General features: G+C 43.2%; 1 protein-coding gene across 1 annotated transcript in view; it reads left to right on the forward strand.

Moving 5' to 3' along the window:
* The window catches only part of FAXC (failed axon connections homolog, metaxin like GST domain containing), a gene marked incomplete at its 5' end in the record, with an annotated part of 73,947 nt that extends 59,853 nt beyond the window's left edge, over positions 1–14,094 (forward strand). The window contains 2 exons of the mRNA XM_082856093.1: positions 2,911–3,027; positions 13,082–14,094. Coding sequence (XP_082712219.1) covers positions 2,911–3,027; positions 13,082–13,371 — 407 coding nt within the window. The 3' untranslated portion in view covers positions 13,372–14,094. The remainder of the gene's footprint in view (positions 1–2,910; positions 3,028–13,081) is intronic.
* Between the last annotated feature and the right edge of the window lie 4,537 nt (positions 14,095–18,631).

The following is an 18,631-nucleotide window of genomic DNA, read 5'->3' on the forward strand; positions in this document are numbered from 1 at the left end:
TTCTCTCTTACTCCGGGGAGTCAGCCCTATCGTCCAATAAGGCCTTCATCTAATGGGACGAGGCCCACCCACATTAGGGAGAGCATTCTGCTTTACTCACTCTACCACTTAAATGTTAATCTCATCCAAACACCCTCATAGAAACACCCAGAATAATGTCTGACCACATAACTTAGCACTTATAGTCCAGTCAGGTTGGCACATAAAATAACCATCACAGAAGGGTTCATAAAAATGCATGACTACTCTAATTATTAACCACCTTAGACAAACCCAAGTTGATGAAAATTTTACAAAATAACTGACCAGTATTCTTTAATAAAAGTGTCAAGGCTATGAAAGACAAGGCAAGCCTGAGGAGATTGGAGGAGACTGAGGCAACCTGATAACTAAATGCAGTGTGGGATCCTAGCTGGTACCCTGGAACAGAAAAGGATACTAGTTGAAAAACTAATAAAATTTGAATGAAGCCTATAGTGCAGTTAATTGTATTATATTGATGTTAATTTTTTAGTTTTGGTAAACGTACTATGGTTACCCAAGATGTTAATCTTAGCAGAAGCTGCTTGAAGGGTATACAGAAAGACCGGAGGATTTCTTAGTAACAGAGGGTATTTTTATATTCTTTAAATTTATAACTGTCTTGTGTGTATATATACATATAATTGTGTATCTACCATGAAGGCTAAATTCTATCCTTTTTTTCTTTTTGGCAAGTTCCTTTAAAAACCCTTAGACTCTTGTTCTTTTTTTCCTTCTGTATTCTGTGTTCCCTCCTGACTAAAGCATCCTTTTGTAAACGTCCACAGCTCAACCCTCTTGCTGTTGCATGGAGGGTCTTTATCTCTGAGGTGGTTCTGCTCACGGCATATTGTACAGAGCAGAGAGCGTCAGGCTGGGAGTCAGGAGGCCCAGGTGCCAGCATTTTTAGTCTGGTTCTGTTACTGACTCAGTACCCTTCCAGTTTTAACATTCTGAGTCAAGTGGCAAATTTGGGCTGAACACTATATGCGTTAGTTGATGTATGGACCCAAATGATTGTATTTAGTATTTTTTCCCTTTTATCAAGGTCTTAAGTGCTCAGATTTCCTAAGTTTTTATAAACTCATGTACGTTTTTTCCTCTTGCCCCCCAAAGTCTTTGGAGTCTACAACAGAATTCACAATTTACTCTGGCATTTCCCTTAGACTCTTTCCTTTTAGCCATTTAAGGAAATCAACATTTTGGGGGGCCAGGAAGCCAGAGTAGCTCTCCTTTAACTTGTTTTCTCCTCTCTGAAACTGGGTCATATGTGTAAAAGTGAGATTTGCAACAGGGCTGTCTGAACTGAAAGCTTCTATTGCCCTGAGACGGCTTTGAAAGGAGGCTTCTGGTGGAAAGATGGATAGAATCTACCAGATGGAGAGAAGTGGGGGGCACAGATGGGTTTTGGGGGGCAGAGGTGTGGCAGTGGGAAGCATGAAGCGTGCTGGGGAGTGGAGCTGTTCTGGGTCTGCTGGGGTAAAGGAGGATGAGGGATGAAGCTGGAACATGGGTGGGAACAGAGTGCGATGAGCCTTGGATTCCAGGTTGAGTTTGGACTGTATTTCATAGCCCATAAACCATTGAAGGTCTTTGTGAAAGGGAGTGCCACAGTGAAAAGAGTGTCTTAGAGATTTAAGTATGGGTGGGATATGGAATGGACCGGAGAAACAGAGGGTCTCTCCTCATGAGTGCTGGTGTTTGATGAGTTAACCAGATACGGTGCTAAGTGCTTTACATGTGTTATGTCATTTAATTCTCACAGTAGCCCTAAGAAATACCCTTAATAGCATCCCCATTTTCCATATGGGAAAGCTGAAGATTTGCGAGGTTAGTTAATGACCAGGCTTTCCGTAGTGAATAACAGCGGTGACAGGATGTGAAGTAGGATGGATCCGTTTCCGCCCGGGCTGCCTCTTTATCCTGCAGCACAGTGGCCTGGAGACGACCTGGGGCAATTGTAGTAGGTAAGATGTGATAAGTCCAGGTGATAAGGCCTGAACTAGGTCAGCCGTGGTAGAAAAGGAGAGCTGGGAGCGGCAAAGTGAGACATCCCTGTATGGGAGCCTGATCCCAGGGCTGGGTCTGCAATGTTAAAGCTTCTCTTTATGTTTGTTTCCTGCTGGTGCTCAGTGGTGAGAACTTTGCCAAGACCATGGAGACATCATGGAAGGCCTTGCCTCCAAACTTCCTCAGTAGCTTAGGCTTCTTGTTTTTCCCGAGGAAATGAATTAGTTTAATAAAGTAAGTGCTGAGGCTGGGTGTGCTTGGCTGGGGTTACTAGAGATGGTTTAAGCAAACTTCCAGGTGTTTTCAAGCACCTCAGATTTTAATGGCTAGAGGTGGAGACAAGGAGGTGCCTCTGGAGGTCTGGGGGTGATCAATTCTTCCTTTTCCCCAGGAACCCCCTCTCTCATCCACGTATCTTGATATGTTTCCAGTTACTTCCCTGCTTTGCTGTTGTATGGGTTGATATATCACAGAATTGTTTAATTTGCTTTACTTTTGTTTCTAGTTATAAGTCAAAGGGGGTACATGCATTTGGTTTTGCAAAGATTTTTTTTTTTTTTTTGCGGTACGCGGGCCTCTCACTGCTGCGGCCCCTCCCGCCGCGGAGCACAGGCTCTGGACGCGCAGGCCCAGCGGCCATGGCTCACGGGCCCAGCCGCCCCGTGGCACGCGGGATCCTCCCGGACCGGGGCACGAAGCCGCGGCCCCCTCATCGGCAGGCGGACTCCCATCCACTGCGCCACCAGGGAAGCCCTGGTTTTGCAAAGCTTTTAATGCACACTTAAACGGGCATATAATGGGTGCGTGCTGAATGCTGTTGTGACGTAGTGGGACGGTGAGGGCTGGCCCAGTGACCTCTCTCTGCTCTCTCTGCTGCAGGTGATAAGAAGTACATCATGGGGCCCAAGCTTTCCACTCTAGACGCCACCGTCTTTGGACACTTGGCACAGGCAATGTGGACCTTACCTGGGACGAGACCTGAGCGGCTGATAAAAGGCAAGCCCTACAAAGCTCTTCAGGTTTGGGGAGTTGCGGGGGGCGTGGAGGATGGGAGCAGCACAATGGAGAATCCTAGGCCAATGCCCCTGAGCTTGGCTGTGCTTCATGGAGGCGCCAGGCCGTGGGGTGTGGGGCCAGGGTTGGTTTCCTGTGCTCAGGACATGTAGAGGCCGAGGAGAGACCCGGCTTCTCACCTGCCATCTCGCTCGGACCAAAGCTGACACAAATCCTGCCGCGTTCTACACCAGGGCTCTTCTTCCAGCTCCTTACGTCGTGGACTTAATACTTGTCACTGAAACAGGGCTTGCATTCCCCCTAGTGCCCTTGCTTTGTTGGTCTCCCTTACTTTCCTTTGGACTGTGGTGGCTCACCAGTTTCTGGTTTATCCTGCACTGCGGCAGCCGTGGTCGGGTGGGGCTGGTGAGCTCGCTGCCCATCTCACATGCTCCTTTTGAATCTGAACTGGTCTCAGATATTTCACACGTGCGTATAGGTACGTATGATTCTGCGTCATTTGAGTTCAAAGCACTCCCTTCTCCTTTTCCAGCGGGGTGTCTGTGGATCATACGCTGAGAGTAGTAGAGCTGGAAGGTTCAAGATAGTGGGAAAATGGGGAAAGTGTCAACAAATGCTTTGTACGTCTAGTGCTATGTGAGGTGTTATTATTGATATTATTATACATGCATTTTGACCAAAGAAATGGTATCTTTGTTGTGTGATCTTGATGTAAGGCCCATGAGAATTACAGTTCTAAACTGGAGGGGTCGAAGTGGGGTGAGTGGGACCGGAGCTAGAGGATGCACATATGTGTGGGGTGGGGATGGGGGTGGTTGCCAGAAGTAGAATTGGCAGTGGGGCAGGGAAAGTCAGCTCAACCTGGGTTGATGTCAAGGGACCAGATCTTCATGTGTGTATGTGTGTGTGTGTGTGTGTGTGCGTGCATGTGCGTTGGAGTGGGGTGGTGGGATATACATGGCAGCTGGGGCCTCTGGGAGAGGCTTCCTCTGCCTTGATGAATGGGAACCATTTTGAGTCATCTCTGGTTTTAAACAGTACCTAAGCAAGTGCCCGGGGCCTAGGAATGTGGGCATCAAGCTTCCATATTTTGATTTGGGGAAGGGGATTGACAAGAGTTAGTCAGGATTTTTATACCCCAGCTGAGAGACTGGAGGTGTACCTGAGATCACCAGTGAATAACATACAGAGTACTCTTAATTAATGTTGGATGGATTGATGGATGGATGGATGGATGGATGGATGGATGGATGGATGGATGGAACCAAGCAAGACAGAATCATACAAGAAACTGAGGCAGGTGAGCAGTCATGTGTGGCAGTCGTGGGTGGGTGGGTGGGGAGGTTGGTGAAGTCTATAGGTGTGTGTGTGTGTGTGTGTGTGTGTGTGTGTGTGTGTGTGTGTGTGTATACTCATGTGCATGCCCAGAGATTCAGAACAGGCTAAAGGCAGCAGGAGTAACTCTCCAGATTGGTGGGGATGGGGCTCTAGATACGTTACCAGACTTGGTTGGAATGGATCAGGCATTGACTGAAGGTCTTTTAGAACAATAGCTAGGTGGGGACAGGGATAGTATGGACTTATATTTAATTTCCTAAGTGATCAGTATGGAGGTGTTCCTTGTCTTATGATGTGTTGGAAGTTATCTAAATTGAATATGTTATCATATTGGTGATGTTTGTAGCACTTAAAGTAGTTTCCCTTTATTTTAATCAGGTTTTCCGTGGTGGTCTAAAAGATAGTGATTCCTTTTCATTCATCTAGGGGTGTGTTTTGTATTTACTCTTGCTTCCTGTTTCTTTGTACTCCCTCCTTCCCTACCACACCACCTTTACACACCTATGAGTACACACACACTCACATCTACTCATATGCTTCTATACCCACATGCCGTGTACACACTCACTCGTACACATACATTTACATTTCTACCCAAGCACATACACACACACCCTATGCATACACACTCACACACACACCCTATGTGCGCACACACACACACACACACACACACACTACAGTTGACACTCAAACAACACAGGTTTGTACTGCATGAATCACTTATACGTGGTTATTTTTCAGTAGTAATGACTATAGTACCACACAGTCCATCTTGGTTGAATCCACGAATGCGGAGGAACCTTGGATACAGGGGACAGACTATAAGTTCTTTGTGAATTAATCCCCATGTTGGTTAAGGGTCAAGTGTATTGAGGTCATCTGTTATTTAGTCAGAAAGATTTACGTATCCAGTATCAGTAGAAATCTCAGATTGTACAGAATCCCTTCTCGAAGAAATGAAGCATCTTTTGTGAATTTATTTATGACTTGGCCCTTTCCTCTATTATTTCCTGGAGGGACTTGAGGCATTTAGTGTTCTTTTTAAATAAATGATCAGTGTTTTTGGAGAATTGATTTTGAGTCCCATGCGGAGACGCACACATTTGGGGGAATCTGATGCTGTCACCTGCAGGGCACTTTGGCACGTAGATGCAGATTCTTAAAATAAGCCGGTGGCTTCCAGCTCTCCATGGGGACTGGAGGAGAACAAATCATTCAAGTCCACAGCAAGCCTCTAAAGCTCATTTCAGTCATTATTCTATGCCCCTTTCTAACCTTTTGATCGGAGCTGCTAATGCAGGCAAACTACTAATTTGATCTCAACTTCTTTCTCTGCCTTTGCTCTTTTTGTGGTGGAGACCTTCAAAGGAGAAGTAGAAACAAACAACCAAGAGTCTGGGTAATTTAGAACTGGCTCACATCCAGGAGTGGAAGTGGCTTGGATCTGACAGTTTTCTGCCTTAGCTTTGGAACAGCCAAGACACTATTGTCCTTGCCATCTGTGTGAGTGTGTGTGTATCAATATTAGCTTTTTGGTCCTAGATATTATTTAAAATAATCTAGCCACACAGGCTACTCTGGGAAACATCCAGAATCATGAGAACTTTTCCTTAATTTAGGTTAGTAGGAGGACAGACTTTGAATACTCAGCAGTTCTTAAAATATACATAATATGTTTGTGTATGATATGAAATGTCATTTCCTTACTAGAGAAAATTTAGAAAAGATAGAAAAGTTAAAAAAAAATAAAATTAACTTGTGACCCCATCACCCGCAGAGAATATCCGTTAATATTGTGGTATGTTTCCTTATCTTTTATCAAGTACATGTATATATGTATGTTTAAAAGTTGGGATCATTATGTTGATATAGTTATAACCTGCAGTTTTTAAAAAAAATTATTTATATTTGGCTGTGTTGGGTCTTCATTGCTGCGCGCAGGCTTTCTCTAGTTGTGGCGAGCGGGGGCTGCTCTTCCTTGCGGTGCATGGGCTTCTCACTGCGGAGGCTTGTCTTGTTGTGGAGCACGGGCGCTAGGTGTGCGGGCTTCAGTAGTTGTGGCACGCAGGCTCAGTAGTTGTGGCTCACGGGCTCTAGAGCACAGGCTCAGTAGTTGTGGTGCACAGCCTTAGTTGTTTCGCGGCAGGTGGGATCCTCCCAGACCAGGGCTCGAACCCGTGTCCTCTGCATTGGCAGGCGGATTCTTAACCACTGTGCCACCAGGGAAGTCTGTAACCTGCAGTTTTTAATTAACTATGTATTATGGCCATTTCCCTTGTCATTAAATATTCTTCAAAACAGTGTATTTAGTAGTTGCATAATATCCTATCCCATGGCTACATTGTAATTTGTGTGATTAATCTTTTTCTGGACTTGTGGGTTGTTTCAAGTAATTTTTACTAACATTCTGTATTAACCACGGTGCCACCAGGGAAGTCCCGAATCTCAGTTTTATTATCAGCAAGTTTTTTTTATTAAAATATAATTGACATACAGTGTTATATTAATTTCAGGTGTACCACATTCAATGTCTATGTCCATTTTGAAATGATCACCACAATAAGTCTAGTTACTGTCATCATACAAAGTTAATACAATATTATTGACTATATTTCCCCATGGTGTACATTACATCCCCATGACCTATTCTCTTTATAACTGCAGGTTTGTACCTCTCAACCTCCCCCATTCATGTCCCCACCCCCCGACCTCCCCTCTCCTCTGACAACCACCAGTCTGTTCTCTGTATCTGTGAGTCTGGTTTTGTTTTGATTTTTTGTTGGTTTTTAATTAAAAATTTTCTTTTTTTTAAATTAATTTTTAAAATTATAGTTGATATACAATGCTGTTTTTCTAGTTTTTTTATTATAGTTGATTTACAATGCTGTGTTAGTTTCTGCTGTACAGCAAAGTGAGTCAGTTATACATACACTGCTTGTTTTTTAGATTCCACATATAAGTGAAATCTTATGATATTTGTCTTTCTCTGTCTGACTTATTTCACCTAGCATAATACCCTCAAGTTACATCCATGTTGTCACAAATGGCAAGATTTCATTTTTTATGGCTGCATAATATTTCATACTATGTATGTGTGTGTGTGTGTGTGTGTGTGTGTGTGTATCTTCTTTATCCATTCATCTATCAATGGACACTTTGGTTGCTTCCATATCCTGGCTATTATGCTGCAGTGAACATAGGGGTGCATGTATCTTTTTGAATTAGTGTTATTGTCTTCTTTAGTAAATACTCAGGAGTGGAATTGCTGGACCATATGGTAATTTTATTTTTAGTTTTTTGAGTAACCTCCATACTGTTTTCCATAGTGGCTGCACCAATTTACAGTCCCACCAGCAGTGCACGAGGGTTCCCTTTTCTCCACACCCTCACCAACACTTGTTATTTCTTGTCTTTTATAGCAGCCCTCTTAATGTGGAGTCACATTTGATTTTTTTTTTTTTGCGGTACGCGGGCCTCTCACTGTTGTGGCCTCTCCCGTTGCGGAGCACAGGCTCCGGATGCGCAGGCTCAGCGGCCATGGCTCACGGGCCCAGCCGCTCCGCAGCATGTGGGATCTTCCTGGACCGGGGCACGAACCCATGTCCCCTGCATCGGCAGGTGGACTCTCAATCACTGCGCCACCAGGGAAACCCACATTTGATATTTTGATCAAAGTATCCTTATTAGAGAATTGCATGTGGATTTGGCACTCTTTAAAATAGACATGGAGAGTTGGAGAGCCTAGAAAAGTGAAAGTAAAGCACAAAAGGGGACGGGTTCTGTCGCACAGCTGCTTGCCCTGGAGAGCCGTACCAAACCCAGAGAACCTAACACTGCTTTTCTGAATTTGTAAGGAACACAACCTTCTGTGTTTTAAGAAAAACAAACACTGTTCAGCAGCTCTTTTACCATCAGTTACTTATTGTATGTGGATTATTTTTTTTTGGCTTATTATTTGATAGATTAAAAGGTGGAAAAAATGCTGCATATCTTTGAAAAACATACACGTATATGCCCACCCCATACTCTTACTGTTCTCCATTCAAAGTGTTTAGGAAGAGGTTGTGGGGGAATTCAGGTCTCAGGGAAGGGCTGGCTCAAATGATCTTTGCTGGTCTTTGTATCCTGAGATCTGTGAACTAGCTTCAGTGAGACTGGGGAAGGCGGGGATGTCCTCATTACCGCATTCAAGTTTGCTAAGAACATTGTTTTAAATATTTTTTAAAAATTTTATTTACGTATTTATTTTTGGCTGCGTTGGGTCTTCATTGCTGCACGCGGGCTTTCTCTAGTTGTGGCAAGTGGGGGCTGCTCTTCGTTGCGGAGCACAGGCGCTAGGTTGGTGCGCTTCAGTAGTTGTGGCACATGGGCTCAGTAGTTGTGGCTCGCGGGCTCTAGAGCGCAGGCTCAGTATTTGTGGCGCATGGGCTTAGTTGCTCCACGGCATGTGGGATCTTCCCGGACCAGGGCTCAAACCTGCATCCCCTGAATTGGCAGGCGGATTCTTAACCACTGCGCCACCAGGGAAGCCCTGCTAAGAACTTTTCTGAAGAGGAAATGTTCAGCGTCCTTGCTGCCCGTGTGACACAGCGTTATAGGGAGCAACGAAAGACACAGCCAGCACCTACCACAGGCGTGGAGCCAGGAGGTGCTGAGTAAATACTTGGAAACCAAAAGAATGTGTGTGAGCGCCAGCCCTAGGTTTTCCAGATATTGGTTGGTTAAGAACCCGGGGCTGACAGTGGTGCTGGGAAGAATTGGAGAAATATAGGAAAATAAAAGGAGTCACTTTTTGCAAAGAGCCATGGGGAATATTTCCATTTGAGAAACTCCAAGAGAAAAGCTCTTTATTCTGTCTGGGAGTGTCCTTGGGGTAGAGGGCCATTTGGCTTTCTGATAAATATCCTTTCAAGTTGTCTGAGAATATCAGTAATCACTCATTAGTCATTTTACTAATTTATTTTATTGGATTTTTAAAGTAAAAATGTAATACATATTGTCACAATAAGTTGAATTAAACAGGTGTATTTTAAAAGATTTATTACCTTCCCCTCACCCATGTCCAGTGTCACTCCCATAGAAAACTAATATTAAGGATTTGGAGTGAACCCTTCTGTGCCTTTTTTTTTTCATATACAAATTTACATACATGTATATAGCTGTTTTGGTTTGTTTTTATTGATTTAAAACTAAACAGTGGAATTGCATTATACACATTACTTTATAACTTGTTTTTTTCACTTAATAGAATATTATGTCTTTTTAACAGTTGCCCAATAGTCTATAGAATTGATATACCAGAATTTATTCAATCAATCCCTACTGATGGACATTCAGGTGTTTCCATCTTTCTTTTCTTTCTCTTTGTTTTTATTGACATAATACTGCATTTGGCATCCATGCTCATCTATCTTTACATACTGATGATTTTATTTTAGTAGAATAGAGTACTAAAAGTGGAGTCCTGAGCCAACAGATAACTGAATTTAAAATTTCAATAGATAACATCAGATTACTTTCCTAAAAAGCTTATAGCAATTTATACTTCCACTAGCCATGTAGTATAATGCCTGACCCTCCACACTGGATGGTATTAGACTTTTTTACCAGTCTGATAGGTGACATTATCTGATTGTTGAGTACACTTTGAAAGAAACCCTGCAGTTTTAAAAAAATTATTTCACAAAGTTTACATCTTCAGTATAGGCATTTATGTTAACATGGGCATCTCTCTCTCTCTCTCTCTCTCTCACACACACACACACACACACACACACGCACGCACACACACACGCGTGCACACACACACACACACACACACACACATATTACGCATAGCCTGTTTGTACCGCTGACTTTTTTCATTCTTTTTGGCTGGTAGCACATTGAGTGGGTCAGCTGGTGGAGAATCTCGGAACAAGCAAGGATTGACAAAACCAGATAAATGGAGAACTCAACTGTGAATTTTCCCTCTTTGTTTCACTCTTTTTATCAGGGGCAGGATATGAGGATGGGCATGTGAGCTCGCAGCCCTTGCTTATCAAAAAGCACACCCTTTCTTCACTGTGTGATAGAGGGATCTCTTCTTCATGACAACCCATTATCTTTGAGTGACAACACCTGTCTCCTCAAAATTCTTGAGACTCCAGAAAGAATTACAGAAAAATATTCTGTAACAGGTAGTGGGAAGCTATTAATTCCCAGGCCAGGCTGTCAGCTCATCAGGAGAGAGGCAGAGTCCAGTCATGGTGAAGGGAATGGAGTCTGGAGACTGCTTGTGTCTGAATCCTGGCTCAGCCACTATATAGTTACGTGACCTTAGGCAAGTTAATTAACCTCTCTGTTGCTTCAGTTTTCCTATTACAGATGGAGATATTAATAGCTCCTGCCTCATAGGATTGTTGCCAGGACTAGGGATGGGAGTTAATATAATTCAACAATAAATAAAGCACTTCAAGTAGTGCCTGGTACATAGTAAGGCCTATATACATGTGTGCTATTATTAATTTTTATTATTGCAGACTGAAGGGGTTCTAATGTCACACAGTCATGAAGGGGGCAGCTCTCCTGGAAGAAAGGTAAAGAAACAGGCTGTAGAGAGAATGGCTACAAAAGAAGTAGAGACAGTCATACATTGTGTAGATCCCATGGACATTGTGACTAGATTCTTACTTTCTGGGAATGGACCTGATTGAAGCAAACAGGGTTGTCCCCAGGGCCTGCTGTGAAGTGACCACAATTCATCTTTGATATGCCCTGCCCCCAATGGCCCCTTGCTGCTGCTTCTGCGTCTTTATCTAATTTTTGGTTACCAGCAATACCTGGTGAGGCGTTTTGTAACTGCTTCCCTGAGGGAGAAAATAAGGGAAAGTTTTGCGTGCATCTGCCCAAAAAGGAGCAATGATGTTGGCTTCTTAGCTTCCGAGCACGTACAGAAAGTCTTCGAGTTGGGGGCAATGAATGGACTCATATAAATGTGAGTTGAACTGTTTTGATCTGAGAAGACTGAAAATGGTGACCTGGAACCAATACAAATCCACTGGTTTACAGGATCCATGAAGCGGGGGGATTTGCCTTATTATGTTTTGTAATGGATGTATTTAAGCAGAACAGCAATCAAGTTTTGAAAAATTTTAGTGGGAAAATGCTTATAATGTTACAGGAAGTGACAGGTAATGATAATAATGACAATAAATAAATAGAAAAAAATACTGAAAGAAATCACACCAAAGTGTTAATTGTGATTACCTTGGATTGGTGAGATTATAGGTGCTTTTGTTTTCTTCTTTATATATATATATGTATTATGTATATTTATACCATTTCTATATACAGACTTCTAATTTTCCAAAATGAGCATATATTATTTTCTCTGGTAGAAAATAAAATAGAGTAGTTACAGGCTATAACCACTAGAGCTGTTAATATAGAAACAGCCTAAATGGCTATAATAGGGGATTGGAAAAAACAAAATGAAACTGTGGTACATCTGTATAATGAAGTACTATGCAATTATCAAGGTGGTCATGGAGTGAAATTAAAAAGTTTACATTATATGTTGCTAAGTGAAGAAAGTAGCATAGGAAACAGAATATATAGTAAATGCTATATTGCAAATGTAAATATATGTAAATGCATATATAAATATGTAAATTTCAGGAAGAGTTTAAATGAAAATGTTATGGCAAATGGGATTATTGGTAATTCTTTTATTTTTTGCTTATCTGTATTTTCTAATTTCCTGCAATAAAACATGGACTACCTACACAACAAGTGAATGTTTATATAACTTTAAAAAAAATAAACATCCAGAGAATATTCTTAGGGCAATAAAGTCCTATAAGAGACAGTGACAAATTATATACTTACGAGGAGTGTTGCCATCTGGTGGATCAAAAGCAAAAACTCACCCTCTTTCTACATTTTTCATTTGGAATTAGGAAATGAAAGCCACATACCGTGCCATATTTCAGATGAATGCCTGGACAATTTTAGCAACTTAACAAAAATGTTCCTTTGAGTCACAGGAAAAAGAAGTAGACCAACGACCAAGCCCAACGAACCCAATCGTGGGTGCACTGTTGAATTTTATTTAAAAAATAAAAAAATCTCTGTTTTACGAAATACGTTTACAGGCATGCTCGTCCATAAAGACAGTTCTGAGTTACCTGTTTTATGGATGATTCAGGGCAAAATTTCCATCCTAACCTAATTTTTTTCAACTAGTTGGCATACTGACCAGCCCATAATGACACTACAAATATTTGTGGAATGAAGGATCACTTCTGGCTGACTTAATCCAACTAACAGTTGGTGTGTTTTCATGGGCTATAAATTAATTTAGATATGAACGAGTTGAAGCACTAGTTCTCTTGATATGCAAACATAAAATGATAAGATACTTCACAAAGCCAAATGATGGTAGTTTAGCCGCCATTCTGGATAAGCTACCCCCTCACTTCTCACCACCATCAGACTCACTCGGAAATTTCATTCAGCCCATTCACTGAATTTAACTCTTCCCACTCACCTTTCTCCTTCTGTGTATAAAAATCTAAACATTTTGACAGTGCCTCTGTGGAAAAACATGGTTAATGCCTACTCTACCCCATCCTTCTAAGTTTCCCAGAAAGCCAAGTGGCTGGTAGATTGTTGCCTTTGAGAACTAACCCTCGCTTTCCTCACCACCCTGCAGGTGAGCTGATCAATCTTGCCATGTACTGTGAGAGGATAAGGAGGAAATTCTGGCCTGAGTGGCACCATGATGATGACAACACCATCTATGAGTCCGAGGAGAGCTGTGAAGGCAGCAAAACGCATACGCCCCTGCTGGATTTCAGCTCTTACTCAAGGACAGAGACCTTTGAAGATGAGGGAGCAGAGAACAGTTTTTCCAGAACCCCAGACACGGATTTCACTGGACACTCGCTCTTTGATTCTGATGTGGACTTGGATGACTACACAGACCATGAACAGTGCAAGTGACATTCAGCCCTGCTGACCCTCCTCTGTTGGAGCTGCCATTCCCTGGGGTCAGTCCAGTTTCCCAGGTAGAAGTCCATCCGAGCTGGGAGGAGATCTTCGTGCTTGACACAGTTCTCACAAGCTAACTGGACTAGAGCAGCCTTATTTCTTTTTTGTACAAACAAGACACAGAACCATTCCGATGGCTCCATTTAAAACAAACAGGCAGAAGAAAAAGTCAGCATGGTTCCTGAAACCCACTTTTGTTTTCATTAGAAAACTAAGATGGTGTGGTAGAGCAGGTGCAAGAGCAGGTTGTCCACAGATGGTGTGTACATCGATCCCCTGCAACCCGAGGGCTTAGGTGCAAGATGGATTCTTGAACATCCTTCATCCAGCAGGGTTCAAAGTCAGGAGAGATGTCGTCAGAAGGAATGTAGGAGATAAATGTTCTATGGTGGCTGCTTGTTATTTCCTGTGTGTATATTGTATGTTGAGATATAAGTCAAATAAAATCCATAGATATTCAGTGAACACCTACTATGTGCAAAGCACTGTGCTAGGTGCTAGCCAGTATGAGTTTTATCCTATGCCCTGCCAGTGGCTAGCTGTGTGATTCTGGGCAAGTCCCTTAATTCTTGTGTGCCTCATTTCCCTCACCTGTAAAGTGGGGGTAACAATAGTCCCCGCCTACCTACCTCACAGGGGTGTTGTGAGGATTCATGTGGTAACATACGGCGCTTTAAACCTCTCGGAAGAGGTGTGACATAAACACATTTTATTCTTTAATGTGCTTCGTGTGTGTGGAGATTGGAGGGCAAAGGAATTCCACATCTAGGCAACAGCGGCCACAGTCACTCGCCCAAGCGGAGCCAATGGAACACACACCAAGGCACAGTTAGGACTCTGTCATCATCCTCTTTGTGACCTTGCTTGAATCGAAATCTTTTGTTCAAAGAACCTTGGAAATGTTTCTACAGATCATCAACAGCTACAAACAGTCTTCAATTCTACTGTACGTTTGCAGAGAAGCCTTTCTTTCGTTGCCTGGACGCACACTGGAACCTTGTCCTTTGTTGATTCTGGAGTGTTAAGTTGCCTACGTTTGGTTTACTTGGGGGAATAAAGCTCAGGAATAGGATGGATTTAATAGTGGTGAAAGGGAAAGGATTTGACTGATTTTTGTAAGCAGAAGCTCGCCAACTTGTAATGTCTTTTTTGAAAACAAACCTTGCAAGATGTATTGGAAAGATGAAGTAGGAAGAGGATCATTGTAACGGGTAGCAGAGCACTTTGTGCAGTGTGGACCCTATGCAGTTTTATTAACGCAACTTTTCTGGTGTTCTCAGCCATTGTCCAGCGAGGGGAAGGCAACGCTGAGGAAAATCTTAATGTTTCTTAAGGATTTTTCCTCCCCTCCCCGTCCTCTCTGTCCCTCCCCATAGAGCCCCTGAACTCTTGCGGTTACTGTGTTGACTGAGGCACACCATCTCTGAAGACATAGTTTTGGTTGACTTAGAACATTTTCTAGTGAAATATGGGTTGAAGATCCTAGGGTGATGGCTGTGGATTTGGGCTTCTGACCACAACTGACTGGGGAAGGGTTATTCCTTATGGGGTTAAAGAGGAACTTCTTAAAAGACAGCGTCTTCTGGTAAGTTCACGTACTTTACTTGAAAAAGACTCTCTTTGAATATGGTTTTGACAAAATAGTCCTAAAATGCTGTGGATTCACAAAGAAGTAAAAGGGGGAGAGTTTTTGGGGTTATTTACCATTTAAGCAACAGGGTAGGGCATATGTAACTGGGAAGAAATGCTGAAATACCCTAAGCTAGACACTTTTATTCCACAGAAAACTCAGTTGTTAATATCTTATTAAAGCCCTTCATCTTTTGAGAGGACTGTTCGCTGACTAATAAGAATGTGTTGGAGGATGTATGAATGGTTAAGCCTGTTTTGTTTCCAGCATCATTTGGACTGTTCACCTCTCCTCTCTCTAGCTTAGTGTGTTGCAAGGCCAGCTGGTGGTAGTTCTGTGTGACAGGGAAGCTCCTGGCCTGAAAATGTGAATGTAGTGAACAGGTAAACTGTGGACCAATCTCCACAAAGACTGAGTTCCCCTTTCCCCACCCTCAGCTGGAAAGAGTTGTGTTTGAAATTTTGTCTACAGTTTATTCTTCCTGTATAGCACCAAGTGTGCTGTATCTTCAAGCCATGAATGATTAAGTTATGAGTGTGTAGAAGTCACAGATACTTTTTATTGTGTGTTACTTGGAGGGCAAGTCCATGGAGAGCCAACATTCAAAGTGAAGTTGTAAGACCTTCATTCATTCTTTTCAGGAGCCTCCCGCAGGGACTTGAATGGACGTTGCTGGAGTCCTGGGTACTCCCTGACAGCTCATGACCGGGTATTCAGCATTTTGTATGGGTAACTTGATTAGGAACCCTAGAGTAGACCCAGGTTTTACTTTCCCAAAGTTGGTTATGGAAACAAAATGACCAAGACAAAACCCACTGTGGAGTGGGTGACTGATGCACTCTTGATTGGGAAGGCTTTAATTTTCTGTGCTTCATTCTAAAGCTCTCCAGGTTTGAAGTGTTCTCCAAGTTGATGAACAGGTGCTACTTATAAGAAAAATAAGAAATTAGGGGATACTTTGGTCATCTGGCTTACTTGTTCAAGTTCTGTATTTCTTTTTTACTGGAAGGTAACTTAAGGAAATGTGATCTTTAATGGTAATAGATGCTTTGGGATGGACAGAAGACCCATGGGCTACCTGTTCTTTTTCTTACCTCTCACTGTAAAATTAAATTCTGCCCTTCTCTCCACTTCCCTTTGCCTCACCCCACCCCTGTCTCCACTCATCAGGATGAAGGAGCGGCATCACGCTTTGCCCTGCATAAGCCAGAGTAGATACAAGGATGATTTAAATGTACACAGACGTAAACGATATTGTCAGAGGTTCCCATTTCTTGTTGTAACACTCATGAGTTGTGAATAGTGACACTACCAAGGCCACATGCTACCCAGATGACTGATCACAGACTTAGAGCAACTGGACTTGAATCAGAACTGCAGTCTGGTCCTCACGTGAGCCCTGCCTGTGTGCACTGAGGTATGAGGATATGTGTTTGTGAAACAACTAGGGTTCAAGGAAAGGAAGCGTTAAGGGTTATAGCCGTGGGGGTCTTGCCTAGGTTATTTGAGAGAAAGTATAGACTCATAGAAATGGATAGCTGGGCCGTGGATTCACTCTAGAAAGCCATATTTATTTGGAGGACAGGCCCGGAACGGAGGTCTTTCACCTTGCCTTTTACAGGGTTCTTCCCATTACATCACCTTGACTTGGGTTCTTTTTAAAACCCACCTCCCCAAGAGGTCACTCCATGTTCATAGAACCAGCACATCCCTAGTCTCTCTCTGACAGTGCTTGGAATTCTCCACTCTTGTCCCCTGTATCTCTTCAGCCTGGTCTAGGCCAATTCAAAGGATCTTTCTTCGGTATCTACTCTGTGCAAGGCGCTGCTGGGCTCAGTGAATGATACCCAGAGGATGTCCAAGTCACCAAGACTCTTCATTCTCGGATTATATCTTTTAAGGAATCCATGCCCATATGGTCTCTCACTGGATATTTAGTTACTCACTGGTGAGTTGATAGCCACCTACCCTGTGCCTGGCCCCGGGATCCACACTGGATATAGATACAGTGGTGAACAGAACAGACATGGCACCCTGGTTTTAGGGTATTCTCTTTTACCTAAGCTTCTGTGTTAGCCTCTTTTACGTGCTTAGCCACTTCCCTGATCCATTCCACTCATCACCACTAGATTAATATTTCTAAAAAGCTCTAATAGGGCACCGTATTGCTCCAGGCTGAAGTATTCCTTAGAGCCTGGTGTTCTCACCTCTTTCTTCACCTTGTTTCCTGGGGCTCCTCCACGTGGTCCGTCCAGTGCATCCAAGCTGGTCCATTTGCCATTGCCTAGACATGCCTCATGTACCTGTGCTCATGCCAGCCCTCTCCTGAAATGCCTGCCCTTCCTCTCCACTGGCGCAAGTCGTATGCACCTCACAAGGCCCAACTTGGTCAGTTCTGCAAGAAGAGGTCTCAGCTCATTATAATCTCCCCTTCCTCTAGAAACACAGCTCCCATCATTTCCTTCCCTGAAGGCTGCATGGGAAAGGTATGCCCAGAAAGTGGGCCGTACACTAGAAAGTAATGGTTTTTAATTTTTTTGTCTCCATTGATAATCTGATTCAAGTCCTATGCCCTAGTCCAAGAAAAATACGTATATGCAGATATATGAAATTTTACATGTAAGTTCAGGAGATTTAGAGACATCTTGACATTATCCGTGGATTCCTTAGGGGGTTCATGGACTGCAGATGAAGAAGCCTTCTTCTAAAGAGTCTTTAAAAGTCACTGTTGGGGCTTCCCTGGTGGCGCAGTGGTTGAGAGTCCACCTGCCGATGCAGGGGACACGAGTTCGTGCCCCGGTCTGGGAGGATCCCACATGCCGCGGAGCGGCTGGGCCCGTGAGCCATGGCCGCTGAGCCTGCACGTCCGGAGCCTGTGCTCCGCAACGGGAGAGGCCACAACAGTGAGAGGCCTGCGTACTGCAAAAAAAAAAAAAAAAAAAAAAAAAGTCACTGTTGTTTAGTGTTTGTTCTTGCTTGCTTTTATCACAGCCAGACAGGAGACAAATTGGAATGGGATGTGCAAGCAAAAGTGATCTCTGTCATTATCCCCGTGGAGAGTGTGCTGAGTGACAGGGGAGGAGGATAAGGCCTCTCACATTAGTTGAGAAAATATCTTTGTTTTGACAAGTGTGGCATTTTGAAAGTGACAGGGTTTCGTTGTCATCGTCATTGTCATCTCCCTTCCGACCACCCAAAAAGTTGATTTCGCAAAATCAATTCAGGGCCAGGGGAGCTTCCCTTCAGCCCTGAAACCCACCACTTCTGCTGGCCGACCCGGGCTTAAGGTGGGAGAGAAGACGCTGGATTTTTCCTTACAGGAAAAAGTTCTACACAATCAGGTTGTTCTGCATTAATTAAGCAATTAATTAATTCTTAGAACAGTTGAGTGTATTTTCAATAAAAGGATGGTGCCTTTTGTTGATAGGGAACAACTCAGGTTCTTCCTCTTCTTCTTTTCCTTCCTCCTCTCCTTTCTCCTGACCCGCGCCCCCCCTTCTTCCTTTTTGTTTTCAGGGCGAAGCTCCTTTCGTATGACCCAGGATCCTTTGTTCTCCTTTATATGTAGTGCTGTTTAAGATG

The sequence above is a fragment of the Leucopleurus acutus genome (genome assembly GCF_964270905.1).
Source record: "Leucopleurus acutus genome assembly, chromosome: 15".
In the NCBI taxonomy this organism is placed as follows: domain Eukaryota; kingdom Metazoa; phylum Chordata; class Mammalia; order Artiodactyla; family Delphinidae; genus Leucopleurus; species Leucopleurus acutus.